The sequence below is a fragment of the Schistocerca americana genome, chromosome 1, assembly GCF_021461395.2.
Source record: "Schistocerca americana isolate TAMUIC-IGC-003095 chromosome 1, iqSchAmer2.1, whole genome shotgun sequence".
NCBI classification, from domain to species: Eukaryota; Metazoa; Arthropoda; class Insecta; order Orthoptera; family Acrididae; genus Schistocerca; species Schistocerca americana.
In genome coordinates this window covers 763,890,975-763,906,053 of record NC_060119.1, presented here as the reverse complement: position 1 = coordinate 763,906,053, position 15,079 = coordinate 763,890,975, and the positions used below count along the sequence as shown (strand labels likewise).

At 38.9% G+C, this 15,079-nt stretch overlaps 1 protein-coding gene across 8 annotated transcripts in view; it reads left to right on the top strand.

Annotated features, from left to right (window-relative positions):
• LOC124611756 (diacylglycerol kinase theta) overlaps positions 1-15,079 on the top strand; it is a 713,198-nt gene that overhangs the window by 488,714 nt on the left and 209,405 nt on the right. For all 8 annotated transcript variants that reach the window (XM_047140277.1, XM_047140271.1, XM_047140276.1 and 5 more), the window contains one exon: positions 713-847. In XM_047140277.1, coding sequence (XP_046996233.1) covers positions 713-847 — 135 coding nt within the window. The remainder of the gene's footprint in view (positions 1-712; positions 848-15,079) is intronic.

The following is a 15,079-nucleotide window of genomic DNA, read 5'->3' as shown; positions in this document are numbered from 1 at the left end:
CCCTTTTGCCTGCTTCATTTGTTGCATTCTTATGTTTTCTCTTTTCATCAGTTAGATTCAATATCTCCTGTGATATCCAAGGATTTCTGCTAGGCCTTGTCTTTTTATCGTTATGTGATGGTGAATTGTAAGTTGTTATTAGAGAGGTATTGCCTTCCATTGTCTTTGAAAAATACTAGTAGCAGCTACTTAAAATAGCTGAGGAAACAGCACATCTTCTGCAAAAGTAGTGGCTTTCTTGCTAATTTATTGGGTTACATTTCACTGGTATAATCACAAATAGCAGTAAATGATATTGTGATAGTTCATTGTTAATGTAGTAATAGTTTGTTGTTAATTTAGTGTACAAATTAAGTTTATATGATTTGGTTCTGTTTTGTTAAAGTGCAACTTGACATATTCCACATCTCTGAAGGTTCTTCTTGATGGTATCTGGTGAATGTGATGAATGAGTGCCTCAGATATGAATTGATGATTGAAGTGAGAATATAAATGGAAAGTATTTGAGGGAATGCATGTTGTTTGTTTGGTACTCAGATGATTGAAATGAGAATATAAATGGGAAGTGCTTGAGGGAATGTATGTTGTTTGTATGGTATTCAGTATGCCTATAATCATTTTTTAATAAACAGCAATGTCAAATTATGCTGAGTGTTGAATTACTGATTTTTATAAAACAGTTTTACAAACAGAATTTTAATTTTTATTACAGAAATGGTAAAAGTCTATGATGGTAACAGTTCATATCGAAGGCGCATATTCCGTGTCATCACTGTGCCAAGACAGGCTTCATTAGAACAATTCCTCACTGTAGCACTTCGAGCATTCCATATAACTAAGGATCCAGGTAATAACACAATGTGAACTGTGGTGACATAGACTAAATTAATTTGTCAGCTTACATTTTCAATTTATCACAAGAAGGGCTTTGTCTTGCTTGCTTTTGCTGCAGAGTGCCTGGCCCACTATTGTTGCACACTTACGTCTGTTTAACCAATATATTGCCCATCTTATAGTGAAGCTCGTAACATATATTTTCTGTGTTTAGCAGTTGTAATTCTAAAAGGAAGCTACTACGTATAAAATTAGTGTAATTAAATGTGTGCAGTTTCAGAGGATAACAGTACATATGGATACCAAAAATAGCATTCTATTATAAGTACTGTTATTAAGTGTCTGCATTCATTCTTTTATTGTCTAATATGGAGAACTCATAATTTTTGTGGCTTCCCCACCACAAATGGTACATTCTTTATCGTATATAATATTTGTCAGTGAAAGCTCTCTCCTACATACACAGTGGTAATGACTCAAATAATTGCAGCCAACTGTATGCACTATGTGATCAAAAGTATCCGTACATCCCCAAAAACATAAGTTTTTCATATTAGGTGCATTGTGCTGCCACTTGCTGTCAGGTACTCTATATCGGTGACCTCGGTAGAGACATTGTGAGAGAGCAGAATGGGGCGGTCCGCAGAACTCACGGACTTCGAATGTGGTCAGGTGATTGGGTGTCACTTGTGTCATACATCTGTATGCAAGATTTCCACACTGCTAAACATCCCTGGGTCCACTGTTTCTGAAGTGATAGTGAAGTGGAAACATGAAGGGGCATGTACAGCACAAAAGTGTACAGGCTGACCTCATCTGTTGACTGGCAGAGACTGCCGACAGTTGAAGAGGGTCGTAATGTGTAATAGGCAGACATCTATCCAGACCATCACACAGGAATGCCAAACTGCATCAGGATCCACTGCAAGTACTATGACAGGCGGGACATGAGAAAACTTGGATTTCATGGTCTAGTGGCTGCTCATAAGGCACACATAATGCCGGTAAATGCCAAATGATGCCTCGCCTAGGGTAAGGAGTGTAAACATTTGTTGATTGAACAGTGGAAAAACGTTGTGTGGAGTGATGAATCATGGTACACAATGTGGAAATCCAATGGCAAGGTGTAGGTTGTTCTTCTGTGTGGCACTATCACAGCACAGGCCTACATTGAATTTTAAACACCTTCTTGCTTCCCACTGTTGAAAAGCAATTCAGGGATGACAATCACATCTTTCAACATGATTGTGCACCTGTTCATAATGCACGACCTGTGGCAGATTGGTTACATGACAATAAAATCCTTGTAATGGACTGACGTGCACAGAGCCCTGACCTGAATCCTATAGAACACCTTTGGGATATTTTGGAACGCTAACTTCATGCCAGGCCTCACTGACTGACATCAATACCTCACCTCAGTGCAGCACTCCGTGAAGAATGGGCTGCCATTCCCCAAGAAACCTTCCTCAACTGATTGAACATATGCCTGCTAGAGTGGAAGCTGTCGTCAAGGCTAAGGGTGAGCCAACACCATATTGAATTCCAGCATCACCAATGGAGGGCCCCACAAACTTGTAAGTCTTTTCAGTCAGGTGTCCAGATAATTTTGATAACATAGTGCATATGTTCCATATGTTACTGTAATGCAGTAAGTCTGATTAAAAATATTTTGTTAAAGTCACTGAAGATGGTGGATTTTGAGCTTTCAGGGCGAGGAGTCTCACCAACAGGAACTGAAGGGTGCATGGAATACTATGGGTATATAAGAATGAGGTGAAGGGAGAACCATCGTAAAGGGCACAGGGGATTGAGTGAGGACAGTCATTCATAATTTTCTGGCAGCGTCACACTCAGGAATCATAATATAAGTAATAATGGACCAAAGTTTTGTAATTAAAGGCCGTTTAAATGGATAATAAAGACTTATGACTAAATCAGTAAAGTCAACATCTCCATAAATATTTGTTAAATGTAACATGAAATGGAACATACGTTTTTGTTTAGAAAATGTGTGCTAATTTATGTAGGAGAGTGTGCTAATTTATGTAGGAGAGTAACAGCTTTCCTCATGTACAATTTACTCATGTATGAAAGACACGTGACACATACTGGAAAATGTATGCACAGAAGAAAATAGAACACTAAATTAATGGAATTATATTATCATGTGTGTTGAATGAGTGCAGGATTCAGGGATTTAAACCTTCTGCTCTACATATGCATATTGCTTACACTTAATCAATCAGTGGGAAAGCAATGAGCAAAGACTTAGATTCAATTCGCACTGAGGCAATACAATATGTGATATGATACACAATGCAACAAGCAATACGACGCAGAAGCAACCTGCATTGTCAGAGCACATTGAAACAGTAGAAGTGGCTTATGTGGTTCACACTTGATATGACAGCAATACAACACCAATATGCATCTCTATTGCATTGCCTGGTGCCACAGGGCATACTGGTCACTCCATGCAACTGGTATTGTACAACACATGGGGAGGGAAATTTCATGTCATCTGATGTACCTAAAAAAATTGATTTATGTAGATGAAGCAAAGGTACATCTCTGTAGTTAGTACCTCAGAAAACTTTTACTTTTCCTGTAAAAAATTAAAAACACTGTCCTGGGTTTCACACATGTTATCCACATCACAGTATTTTCCATTCAGTATTGAGAAAACTCTTTGGAAAAGAACTGATTTTTTCACATCTTATAGGCTGATATCACAGCTTAATAGAGAGCTGGTTTTCTTTTCACTACTGCCCAAAATTATTGTGGTACTTCAAATTAAAATATAACACTGTGCATATTTTGAAAAGTTTGCAGTGAAAATTTAAGTCACTGGCCAGTTTTCAGTTGGTGCATTTTAGGGCACATATTGCTGCATAAGAAATGCGGCTAACATATTGAAACTGTTTTTAGTGCTGGAAGAAGAACGCTACCTCTTTCCATCCTCAAGTATATACATTTTTATGTTTGACTGCGATGAACTAGATGCACCACACTTGACACTATGACCCAGTCACTTGCATTTATGCTGTCAAATTGGAAAGAAGTCTTGACCTGTGCATTTCTTTCTGTGCTGGTTATAGTCAACATGTCATTTACACAGGAGGGCAGTTCAAAGATGATCATTTTCATTCAGCTCGTTGAAAAAAGCCCTTGTCTAATCGAGAAACCACATTATTTGGGCCCCCCACCTCTCATCTCGTTGCCCATACATGAAGGTGTTCCCCCTCTTCTGGGCATGTACCACCACTTAAGGAAAATAAAGACAGCACGGCAGTTTTAATGAACTGCTGTCTGCCACAGACCCTCAGGAAGTGGAAAGTTGTTAGATGTCAGAAGAAACAAGTAATGTGGTTGACCTCTCTCCAAAAGAAATGCCGAAGCCAGCAAGAGTGATGCTAGGGAAACATTTGCTGACTGGCTGGAAACTGAGAAAACTTAATGAAATTAAAAGACACCAGAATTCATCAGTTGATGATGCTGACTGGATGTGTTTTCAGTCATGCTGTCTGATTTCAAGAAACATAGTGACAGGTTTAGAAGAGTTGCAAAGGCAAAATGCCTACTATTTTTGCATGAGAAGCTGTACAAAAACAAGATGGAGATGTTGGAATTTTCCTCCATGTCCATAGGATTCCTCCATTTCAAATACATTGTCTATCCCTGCATGTAATTCACCAGCAACTGCTACAACATCAATGGTGACTGATCTAACTTCAAATCTGGCAACATTCCTTGTGAATACACCTAAAGCTGAATCACTTGTAGCTTTTAAACCTGTGCCCATTATTTATGTATTTACTTCATTGACTAAAGTACCACACTAAGTAATCTTCCTAAAAATAAACTTTTGATAGTGGGATTTTTAATGACATTCACACACTTTCACCAACCTACCTTCTCAGCAGGAGAAATAGTGAGTTGAAAATTTTTGTCATTCCTTGTCAGAATAGCTGATACTAGTGGCTCCAGAAAGTGGAAACTGTTTGGACTCGTTCTGTAGAATTCATGTTATTGTCGAGAGAGCTGACAAAAAAACACAGCTGAACTAGAGCTGGTGAAACACCACAGCCAAACTGTCTGTTATTAATATTGTGGTACAGGTGCTCCCAGTACTTCCTTTCCTTTCAGTTTTTTGAACTTTAAATAATGCTATGCCATAATAACATCATCTTCAGAAAAGCTCATAATTGCAAATGAAACAGAAATGTGATTTGTGCTGACCTGCTGCTTGTAATAATGCAGGTACTTAGCGCACGATACTGCATTGCATTTCATCCCAAATGGGGCACCGATAAGCATATGTTGCACTACCTTAATTGCAACATATTGTATTGCATATCGTATCGGCTCAATGTGACCACACCTTAATGTGTGACTGGACATGTCCTCTGCCTGGTCTACTTGTATAAAATAGTTTTGCATTGCTAATGTATTTATGTGTTTTAATCTGGTGTATCTGAAGCCTGCTCGCAGAACTAGTCCAGCATTTATGTAAGTAATAAGAAACTGTCTGAAAATAATGGCCAGTTATCAGGTGTTCACATACAAAACATATCATATACACTAGTGATAAATGAATTTTTCTCATTCCTCATTTGCTATTATGGTGTAAAAATTGCTAATAGTTTACATATGATAAGTTTGAACCTCTGACAACCATTTTCAACTTTGTATTATTTATTGACATTTCCTTGAATTCCTTTCTTCCTTCTCATTTCTTTATACATTTCTTCTTCATCTTTGGTAAAATAGGAGCATTCAGAACCTCAAGGCAAAGATCTGTATTGTTTGGTACATAATGTATATATTAAGCTATTACATTCCATCTTGCTCTGTTAGTTGTTAATAAAACAAAGAGGCAAAATTTCTCTATTTTTTATATTTTGTCTTTCGTATTTTACATATATACATTTTTTTCCAGTAGAATATGAGTGTCAGTTGCTTCCTTCAACAGACAATTTCATATTCATTTGACAAATGTATTTTGAATTTATCCCTACAGAGTTTTTGTGGTAACTTAAAAATGCCATTTTTACATTGTCATTATCTACTTTCTTACCTCTGACCAAAAGATCAGTAGCATAAATGGACAAGAAATTAGTCACCTTCATTCTACCATCAGGGAACATGTTCACAACTTTGGTAACATTTGTGATTTGTCAAGATGTGCTAGAACAAATTTCAGGATACAGGAAATATGAATGTACAACCCCCTCTAACACAACAGTTGTGCTGGTTGCCCAAATTAGTTGGATGCCAGTGCTGATGTTTGTTGCAATGGCTCTGGAAGACCCAGTGACTTTCAGTTATGTTCAGACCTGAGGATTTTGTAGGACTGAATACATGTGTGACTGCTCATGAATGTTCTGAATCAGTCCAAATTACCCTGTGGACACAAGAATGGGTCCATCGCATTTATAGTTCTCGCTAATTCATATCAAGAGCCATAATTTAGGGGAAAGTTAAACCCTGTTTTAAGGTAAATTGACTTCCACTGTTCCAATCCATCATAAACACTCTTTCCTGTGATACTGGATAAATTTCACAAATTACCACTGCTGTTTTCCATGTATGTTGCCTTGGTGGAGATGGCTGTGAACAGTATGTAGAATACTATTGAGGCTATAATTTTACATTCACAACAAACAGCAGACTGCTATTTTCACAGATTTCCATACTGAAGTAAAACTAGACTTATTATGAGAGAATGTAAAATATGACATAGTCTGGTTTTTCAGGTCTTGGCGGACATTTTGCTTTGATACTCATTGATAAACTTGTAAAGGACTGTCTGCATCTGTAGTGCTTTCTGATGATACAAGCATATTAATCAAGAGCCCAAACAGCCAAATTACACACAGCTTAAATGCCAGCTAAACAGATTAGCCACTTAACAGTGAACAACTTAAATCTTAATCTAACAGAAACATACATCATACAGTATCGAACAAATAACTATTATTGACAAGTACTGGAAATGGATTATTGGACACTAAATGAAATCTTGAATGTAAAATTACTTGATATTCAAATGAATAACATACCAAAAGGTAATTGAAACACTGATCAACTAATCAAAAATCTCAGTGTGATGAAAACGTTCAGTCTCTTTCATTCTTTTGATTGGAAAACAAGAATGCTAACATATTTTGTGTACTTTCATGATGTTTAACCGTTTGTCATGGTTGGAAGCCTGAGGAGATTTTATTCAGTCATGTCACTGCGAGACCATACACTCAGAGTTTCATTTATCAAAGCATATAGTGAGAATATTATTTAAAGTAGCTAACTGCATCTTGCAGAAGCAGTATTTTATTTCAGCAGAATGTTGTTGTTGTTGTTGTTGTTGTGGTCTTCAGTCCTGAGACTGGTTTGATGCAGCTCTCCATGCTACTCTATCCTGCACAAGCTTCTTCGTCTCCCAATACCTACTGCAACCTACATCCTTCTGAATCTGCTTGGTGTATTCATCTCTTGGTCTCCCTCTACGACTTTTACCCTCCACGCTGCCCTCCAATACTAAATTGGTGATCCCTTGATGCCTACCAACCGATCCCTTCTTCTAGTCAAGTTGTGCCACAAACTTCTCTTCTCCCCAATCCTATTCAACACCTCCTCATTAGTTATGTGATCTACCCATCTAATCTTCAGCATTCTTCTGTAGCACCGCATTTCGAAAGCTTCTATTCTCTTCTTGTCTAAACTATTTATCATCCATGTTTCACTTCCATGCATGGCTACACTCCATACAAATACTTTCGGAAACAACTTCCTGACCCTTAAATCTGTACTCGATGTTAACAAATTTCTCTTCTTCAGAAACGCTTTCCTTGCCATTGCCAGTCTACATTTTATATCCTCTCTACTTCGACCATCATCAGTTATTTTGCTCCCCAAATAGCAAAACTTCTTAACTACTTTAAATCTCTCATTTCCTAATCTAATACCCTCAACATCACCCAACATAATTCAACTACATTCCATTATCCTCGTTTTGCTTTTGTTGATGTTCATCTTATATCCTCCCTTCAAGACACTATCCATTCCGTTCAACTGCTCTTCCAAGTCCTTTGCTGTCTCTGACAGAATTACAATGTCATCAGCAAACCTCAAAGTTTTTATTTCTTCTCCATGGATTTTAATACCTTCTCCAAATTTTTCTTTTGTTTCCTTCACTGCTTGCTCAATATACAGATTGAGTAACATCGGGGAGAGGCTACAACCCTGTCTCACTCCATTCCCAACCACTGCTTCCCTTTCATGCCCCTCAACTCTTATAACTACCATTTGGTTTCTATACAAATTGTAAATAGCCTTTCGCTCCCTATATTTTACCCCTGCCACCTTCAGAATTTGAAAGAGAGTATTCCAGTCAACATTGTCAAAAGCTTTCTCTAAGTCCACAAATGCTAGAAACATAGGTTTGCCTTTCCTTAATCTAGCTTCTAAGATAAGCCGTAGGGTCAGTATTGCCTCATGTGTTGCAGTATTTCTACGGAATCTAAACTGATCTTCCCCAAGGTCGGCTTCTACCAGTTTTTCCATTCATCTGTAAAGAATTAGTCTGTTAGTATTTTGCAGCCGTGACTTATTAAACTGATAGTTCGGTAATTTTCACATCTGTCAACACCTGCTTTCTTTGGCAGAATAAAAGATAAGAAGTATTTTACAAGTACTGACAGTACAATAATTCCATCAAACTCATGTTTTTGTTATATGTATTTTTCTGCTATCTGTTTCAAGTATGGCTCATTGTCAGGTGGTATCTTTATAAAATCAAACTGCAAGAAACATACAGAGTCCATCAATCGATTAATAAATAAATTATCTTATACATTGACAGTATGCAAAATGTTTCATTCCTTAGGCACTCCATATTCTTCCAGGAGATGGTACTGGTCGAAACTTATGAATAAAATTCTAATAAACATGTGTCCAGAAACATGTACTAGTTGTGGTATGGACCAGTACAGAGTAGTATAAACTGTCTCCCTGTTGACATTCATTACACATTTCTTATTGGCTGTGTTTCTCTCTCTGTGCTTAATCCTCTGACTGTAATGGATAACACTTGCAGCTGTCTCCTACATCTGCCATTCCATACGTACCATTTTGAGGTTGGGATAGCATCTAAACAAGATTAGTGACAAATTAATGGATACTTTTTATCACCAATTTTTGCATAAGAAATTACTGAGATTATTAGAGTTCATTACCCCTACAGACAGAGATCAGGTGTAGATTATGAATGACAGTCCGCCTCCATAGTGTAGCGGAGCGTTACCGCCTACCACGCCAAGGGGCCCAGGTTCGATTCCCGGCTGGGGCAGGAGATTTTCTCCATTCAGGGACTGAGTGTTGTGTTGTCCTCATCATCATTTCATCCCCATCTCTGGTGCGCAAGTCGCCCAATGTGGCGTCGAATGCAATAAGCACTTGCCCTCAGCGGCCGAACGCCCCCGAATGGGGGACTCCCGGCCCACAATGCCGTGCGCTCATTTCCATTTCGTATGAATGACAGTGCACAACTCCCTTTCATGTACCTTTTACAGTGGTATCTCACACAAACGTGTAATGAATTATGGCTCAGTTGTCAAGAAACTCCATTAGTGAGGATTCCCAATTTATCTGATCTTGTTGTTGTTGTTGTGGTCTTCAGTCCTGAGACTGGTTTGATGCAGCTCTCCATGCTACTCTATCCTGTGCAAGCTTCTTCATCTCCCAGTACCTACTGCAGTCTACATCCTTCTGAATCTGCTTAGTGTATTCATCTCTTGGTCTCCCTCTATAATTTTTACCCTCCACGCTGCCCTCCCATACTAAATTGATGATCCCTCGATGTCTGATCTTAGTATCTTATATTTATGGGTTTGGAGATACTTAAAACCATTGATGTATTCCACACTCACAATCAGTGCACGGCATGCTACAGGAGCATGTGCCCCATTCATGTGATCAAATCTAAGGGCAGCCATGATTCTTTAAGAAGAACAGCTCAAGGATGTGATAACTACATCAAACAGATGACTATTATAATACAAAATGTTCCCATGGCATCACTGACCCTTGCTACCTGGGTTCTGAGGCCATTGTTGCTCCTTTAGGTGGATTGCTCAAGTGCAGAAGGCAACTAGCATCACACGTGGGTTGGGAGCAAGGCTTACTATTTGCATTATTGTACCCAGAATTGGTCATGTTCCTCTGCTTTGGAACCAAGTCTAAGATATGAACCAAAAGTTCAAATGATTGTGTGATGATTTTAGATGCTGATTTCTCAATCTCTGATATAAGTGGAGGATTGAAGGGCTCCCTTGATAGGTCAGATGTGCACTATACGAAGGAAGTTACTACTTGGGTAGTGGGATATCTCTGGTATGTATGAGGGGGCTTTTACGCTAGAGGAAACCCTTCATAAGGTCAGTGATGAATTACTGGCTGTAATTCAAAGAATCTGAAGCACATTAGAGAAACATTTTTCCTCTCAGATCAGTATGAGAAACTGTAATGTAGTATTAGTAAATATCACTCATGATGATATCAGCAGGACACAGTGGTAACCTGGCCTCGGCACGAACTAATTTAGTCACGTGACCACAGTCCAATTCAAGGTAGCATGCACCGCACAGTATGAGCATGAAACATGATCATGAAAAGCTGCCATGAATACCTTCATGGGAAGCAAATGGCAGTTTTCTGTTAACATCATTAAGCTTACTGCCAATGAGAGTGAGATAGGTGTGACAGCAGCAAAGAGGGGCAATCGAAGGTGCAAGTAACTGTTTGCGGGCAAAACTTAATAAGTCAATGGTGTGCAAATTACTGAAGGAGGAACATGATGCCAACCAATTTTGTTATACACTGACAGAAAAAAAAAAAATCGCCACACCATGAAGGAATTGTGCGACATAAATGAAAGTTGGTGGGCATGTTTTTACATCTCAAAGAAGATGTCTATTAAAATTTGGTGCCAGTCACATAAAAATGGCACTAGTAGCACCACTATGAGGATGCAAAGCAGATTTGCTTTAAATAAGTGATGTAATGGACTTGAGCATTAGTTACCTCAGGTTGGACATGGTGAGTTGATATTAGTCAAGAGTGTCTTTAAGACCACAAAGACCCCATTATCAGCACCTCAGTGAGTTTGATCAAGGTCATATAATTGAGCAGCAAGAAGATGGATGTTCCTTCGGTGTGATGTCTGACAGACAACAGTAATAGTTTCAAAAACAAATTGAAATCGTACCTCCTTGACAACTCCTTCTATACCATAGATGAATTCTTCAATATGAGTAAATGTATGTGGAGATATAATATATGCATTTTGTGCCATTTAAGGGAATGGGATAAATAATAGAAATATTTAGGTATAACACTATAATGTAAAAGAAACTTGTTTCCTGTGCGCATTTCTTGTGCATTTGACACGTTCCACATCATAACGGTTTTCCATGCTTTGATCAATGGAGCACATAACTAACTAACTAACTAACTAACTAACTGATACTACAGACAGACTTGGCAGAAATATAGACACTGTACCTGACTACTGGCAGCAGTGATCACGATTATGTATGATCACAAGAAGACCAGGCTCTGGACGGCCACTTGGCACTGCTGAGAGGAAATACCATTATTACATTTGGAGTATGGCTCTGGTGTGTCGCGCTGCATCTGCAGCAGATGTTTGAGTAGTAGTTAGCACCATGTGACACAAGAAACTGTTACAAATCAGTTGCTTCAAGGACAGCTCCGAGCCAGATGCCCTGTAACATGTGTCCCACTGACCCGAAACAACTGCCATTTGTGACTTCAGTGGTGCCAGACAAGAGCTTATTGGAGGGCAGGGTGTAGGTTTGTGGTGTTTTTTGATGAAAGTTAGTTCCATCTCGGTGCCAGTGATGGCCATGCATTGTTTAGAAGGAGGCCAGCTGAGGACCACAACCAACCTGTCTACAAGCTGGACACACTGGACCCATACCTGAAGTTATGGTCTTGATTCAATTTTATATGACAGTAGCAGCACTCTCGTTTTTATGGCAGTTTGGTGATTTGACTTGTTGTGCTGCCATTCATGAACAGCATTCCAGGTTTTTTTCCCCAACAGGATAACACTTACCCACATACCACTGTTGTAACCCTACATGTCGACAAAGTGTCGACATGTTCCTTGATCTTGTCGATCATCAGATCTGTCTCCCGTCGAGCATGTATGTGACATCATCGGATGACAACTCTAGTGTCATCCACAGCCAGCATTGACTGTCTCTGTATTGGCTGACCAAGTGCAACAGGCATTGAACTCTGTCCCACAAACTGACATCCAGCACCTGTACAGCACAATGCCTGCATGTTTGCATGCTTGCCTTCAACATTATGGTGGTTACACTGGTTATTAATTTACCAACATTTCACATTTGCAATGGTTTATCTCACATTCACATTAATTTGTGATCTTGCAGTGTTAATCACTTAATAAATATGTTACCTAGATAAATGTATTCCTGCAATTTCATTACTTTGCATTACTTACATTTTGATATTGTGATATTTTTCCATCAGTGTATTTTCAACTTTCTTGTCTGCCAAGGTATCTGTCCTCCAGTAGTAATGATACACACCCTTTCAAATCTAACGTCACAACAGTAAAAGCTAATAACACAGCACTTGAAATAAACTGACTTCAAGGTCTAGTGAAGAGCGCTTTTGTTTAGTAATGCCAATGTTCCAGGTTCAACTCCTGACGACCACTTAATATTTTTTGTGGTAGACAGTTTTGGAAAAAGGTTCACACAACCCTGCGAGTCCAACTGTATTACTAGACAGCAATTTCTGTGATCTCTAGCATCTTGAAGAAATGGACAGAAAAATTAAAAATAATTAGAGGCAAGAAAAGCCAAACTGTTGGCATTAATTAAGGAAAATCAGAATCCACCTCTTTTTTCCACTGACAGAATTTTGTGAGAAAATGGTTCCTTACCTATTGCCAGCATACCATCTAGACCTCAATCCTATACAACTGGTCTGGACTCTTGCAAGGAATAAGTCGTAGTCATAACATGTCAAGCATCTCATTCTTTTTACTTGAAAAAGTAACAGATGATGCCTTTGCTGCTAATAAGTAAACATGTGATGTCTTGCTTGGTGAATGCTTTTTGACATAACAGTACTTCGGAGACTTGATTCAAGTGGCTTTTCAATTGCCCTCATAAGGCTGAATGGGCCTCCTCCTAGATATTTTTGTCATGATGCTAGGCACAACCAGTATTGCGGCCAGTAAGAACAAAAGTTTATTGATCCACATTCAAGTAAACGACAAACATAGAAACACATGGTGGCTCTTATTCTGAAATACCTGTAGTTCTTACGGAGTTACATTTTACCTAAAACTCCCTCAGGTTTCCCTGGAAAAATCAGGGAAATCTGAGGGAATTTCAGGAATTTCATAAAATCTCAGGGAATTCTCTATGTTTAACCTAGCATCGGAATTTAATTTTATGAGTTTTATAAATCACAAATTTTAAAATAATTAATACACTGAAGTGTGTTAATTGTATAAACATTATTCCATAAAAATTATTGATGTTTAAAAAACTGCAGTCCAACTACTGGTTATGGCTGCTATATCTCAGTGGAGAGGAAACAAAAGTTGTCACTGTGAGAAGCTGACTCAGTCCCCCTGCCCCCCCCCCCCCCCCTTTCACTCCCTGCTTGATGTTAATTTATTAGGCACTTCTTAAGACACCATCTTGCTCCCCATGCATGGAATTACCAGGGATTTTTTTTTTCAAGTTCTGTTAGCCACCCTTGTTAACAGTACAATCAGTAGTAGAACAAAATCCGAGGGGTGGGGGTGGGGGGGGGGGGGCACTGGCTGCGCTGTCTTTAGGTGACATGATGACCCTATATTACGTTAGGTGACATGACAGATGTCGTGCAGTGTGCACTAGTCTTGTGACCCACTACAGGTGACCTCTGGTGGCCAGCCTGCACAGCTGCTGCCGGCGAACTATTTGAAGTGTATCGTGCTGGCAGCCTTGTGCCACGGCGCACGTCAAGGTGTTGCATATACGCTTACAGCACTCTCTGCCACAAAGAAATTTGAAGTGATTAATGGGAATCAAACTGGAACATCGTTGGCACTAGCCTAAACTCCTAGCCACTAGACCAGTCAGTCAGTTTGCTTTAGCTGCTGTGGTATTAGCATTTACTGTTGTGACATGACATTAGAAGACTTGAAAGGCCATGTATCATGCCAAAAAAGTGTGTGATGACTATTGCAGGAGGGATACTATGATGGGCAAGGAAACTGAAAATATAATAAAATTAGTCAGCATAGATTCTAATTAAGAGTCAGCAATATAATTCATGACTGAAACAGCAGATGATGAATTAACAGACACTGCTGTGGAAAATAGTGACATCACTGGGGAAGGTAGTTCCTTGGATACTGCCAGCAAAGCATCACGAGCATCACAGATGCAATATTCTGTACATCATGTTTCTATTCGTGTTCTAAATGGCCACTTCATTCAGTGCCTTATAGAGACACGAAGAAAATGAAAGCCCACTTGTAAGACTACAGGAGTATACACTGTTACTACCTCTCCTCCGTGCTTCTTGGGTATAAATATGATGGTGCTGCTACTGTGACAAGATTACCAGTTTTGTTTGCCAAGTAATAGGGTCCCAGAATCAGTCTCACTTTTTAAAGGTAATAATGCCCACAATGTTCTTAGAATAAAAAGCTGGATGAAATAGGAAATGGATAACAGTAAAATCCTGAATTTAGATGTGAATATATATCACAAGGGTAGGCTGGACCATAATGGTGGCAAAGTATCTGTCACCATAAACAGTTGAATAGTATCTTTTGAGACTATTATATATTCCAAATGTGAAATAATCTGGGTGGGGGTAAGCATCAAAGGTGGGTCAAACATGGTAATCAGACGCTTTTATACCATCAGGAACTGTAGTGGCAGAATTCTTCAGAGAAAACTCTGAGAATATCAAAAGTTTGTTTCCTGATAATGTTTTTGTAATAGGGGGAAACTTCGATTTGCCAACTATATAATGTGAGAACATAGAAAACTGGTGCCAGAGATATGGATTTGTGTAATACTGTTCTGAATGATTTTTGAAAAATACTTCAAGCAGTTAGAGGGCAAAATTTGAGGCGTTCTGGTAACTTAGAGACCCAAACTTTCCTAAATAGTTAATG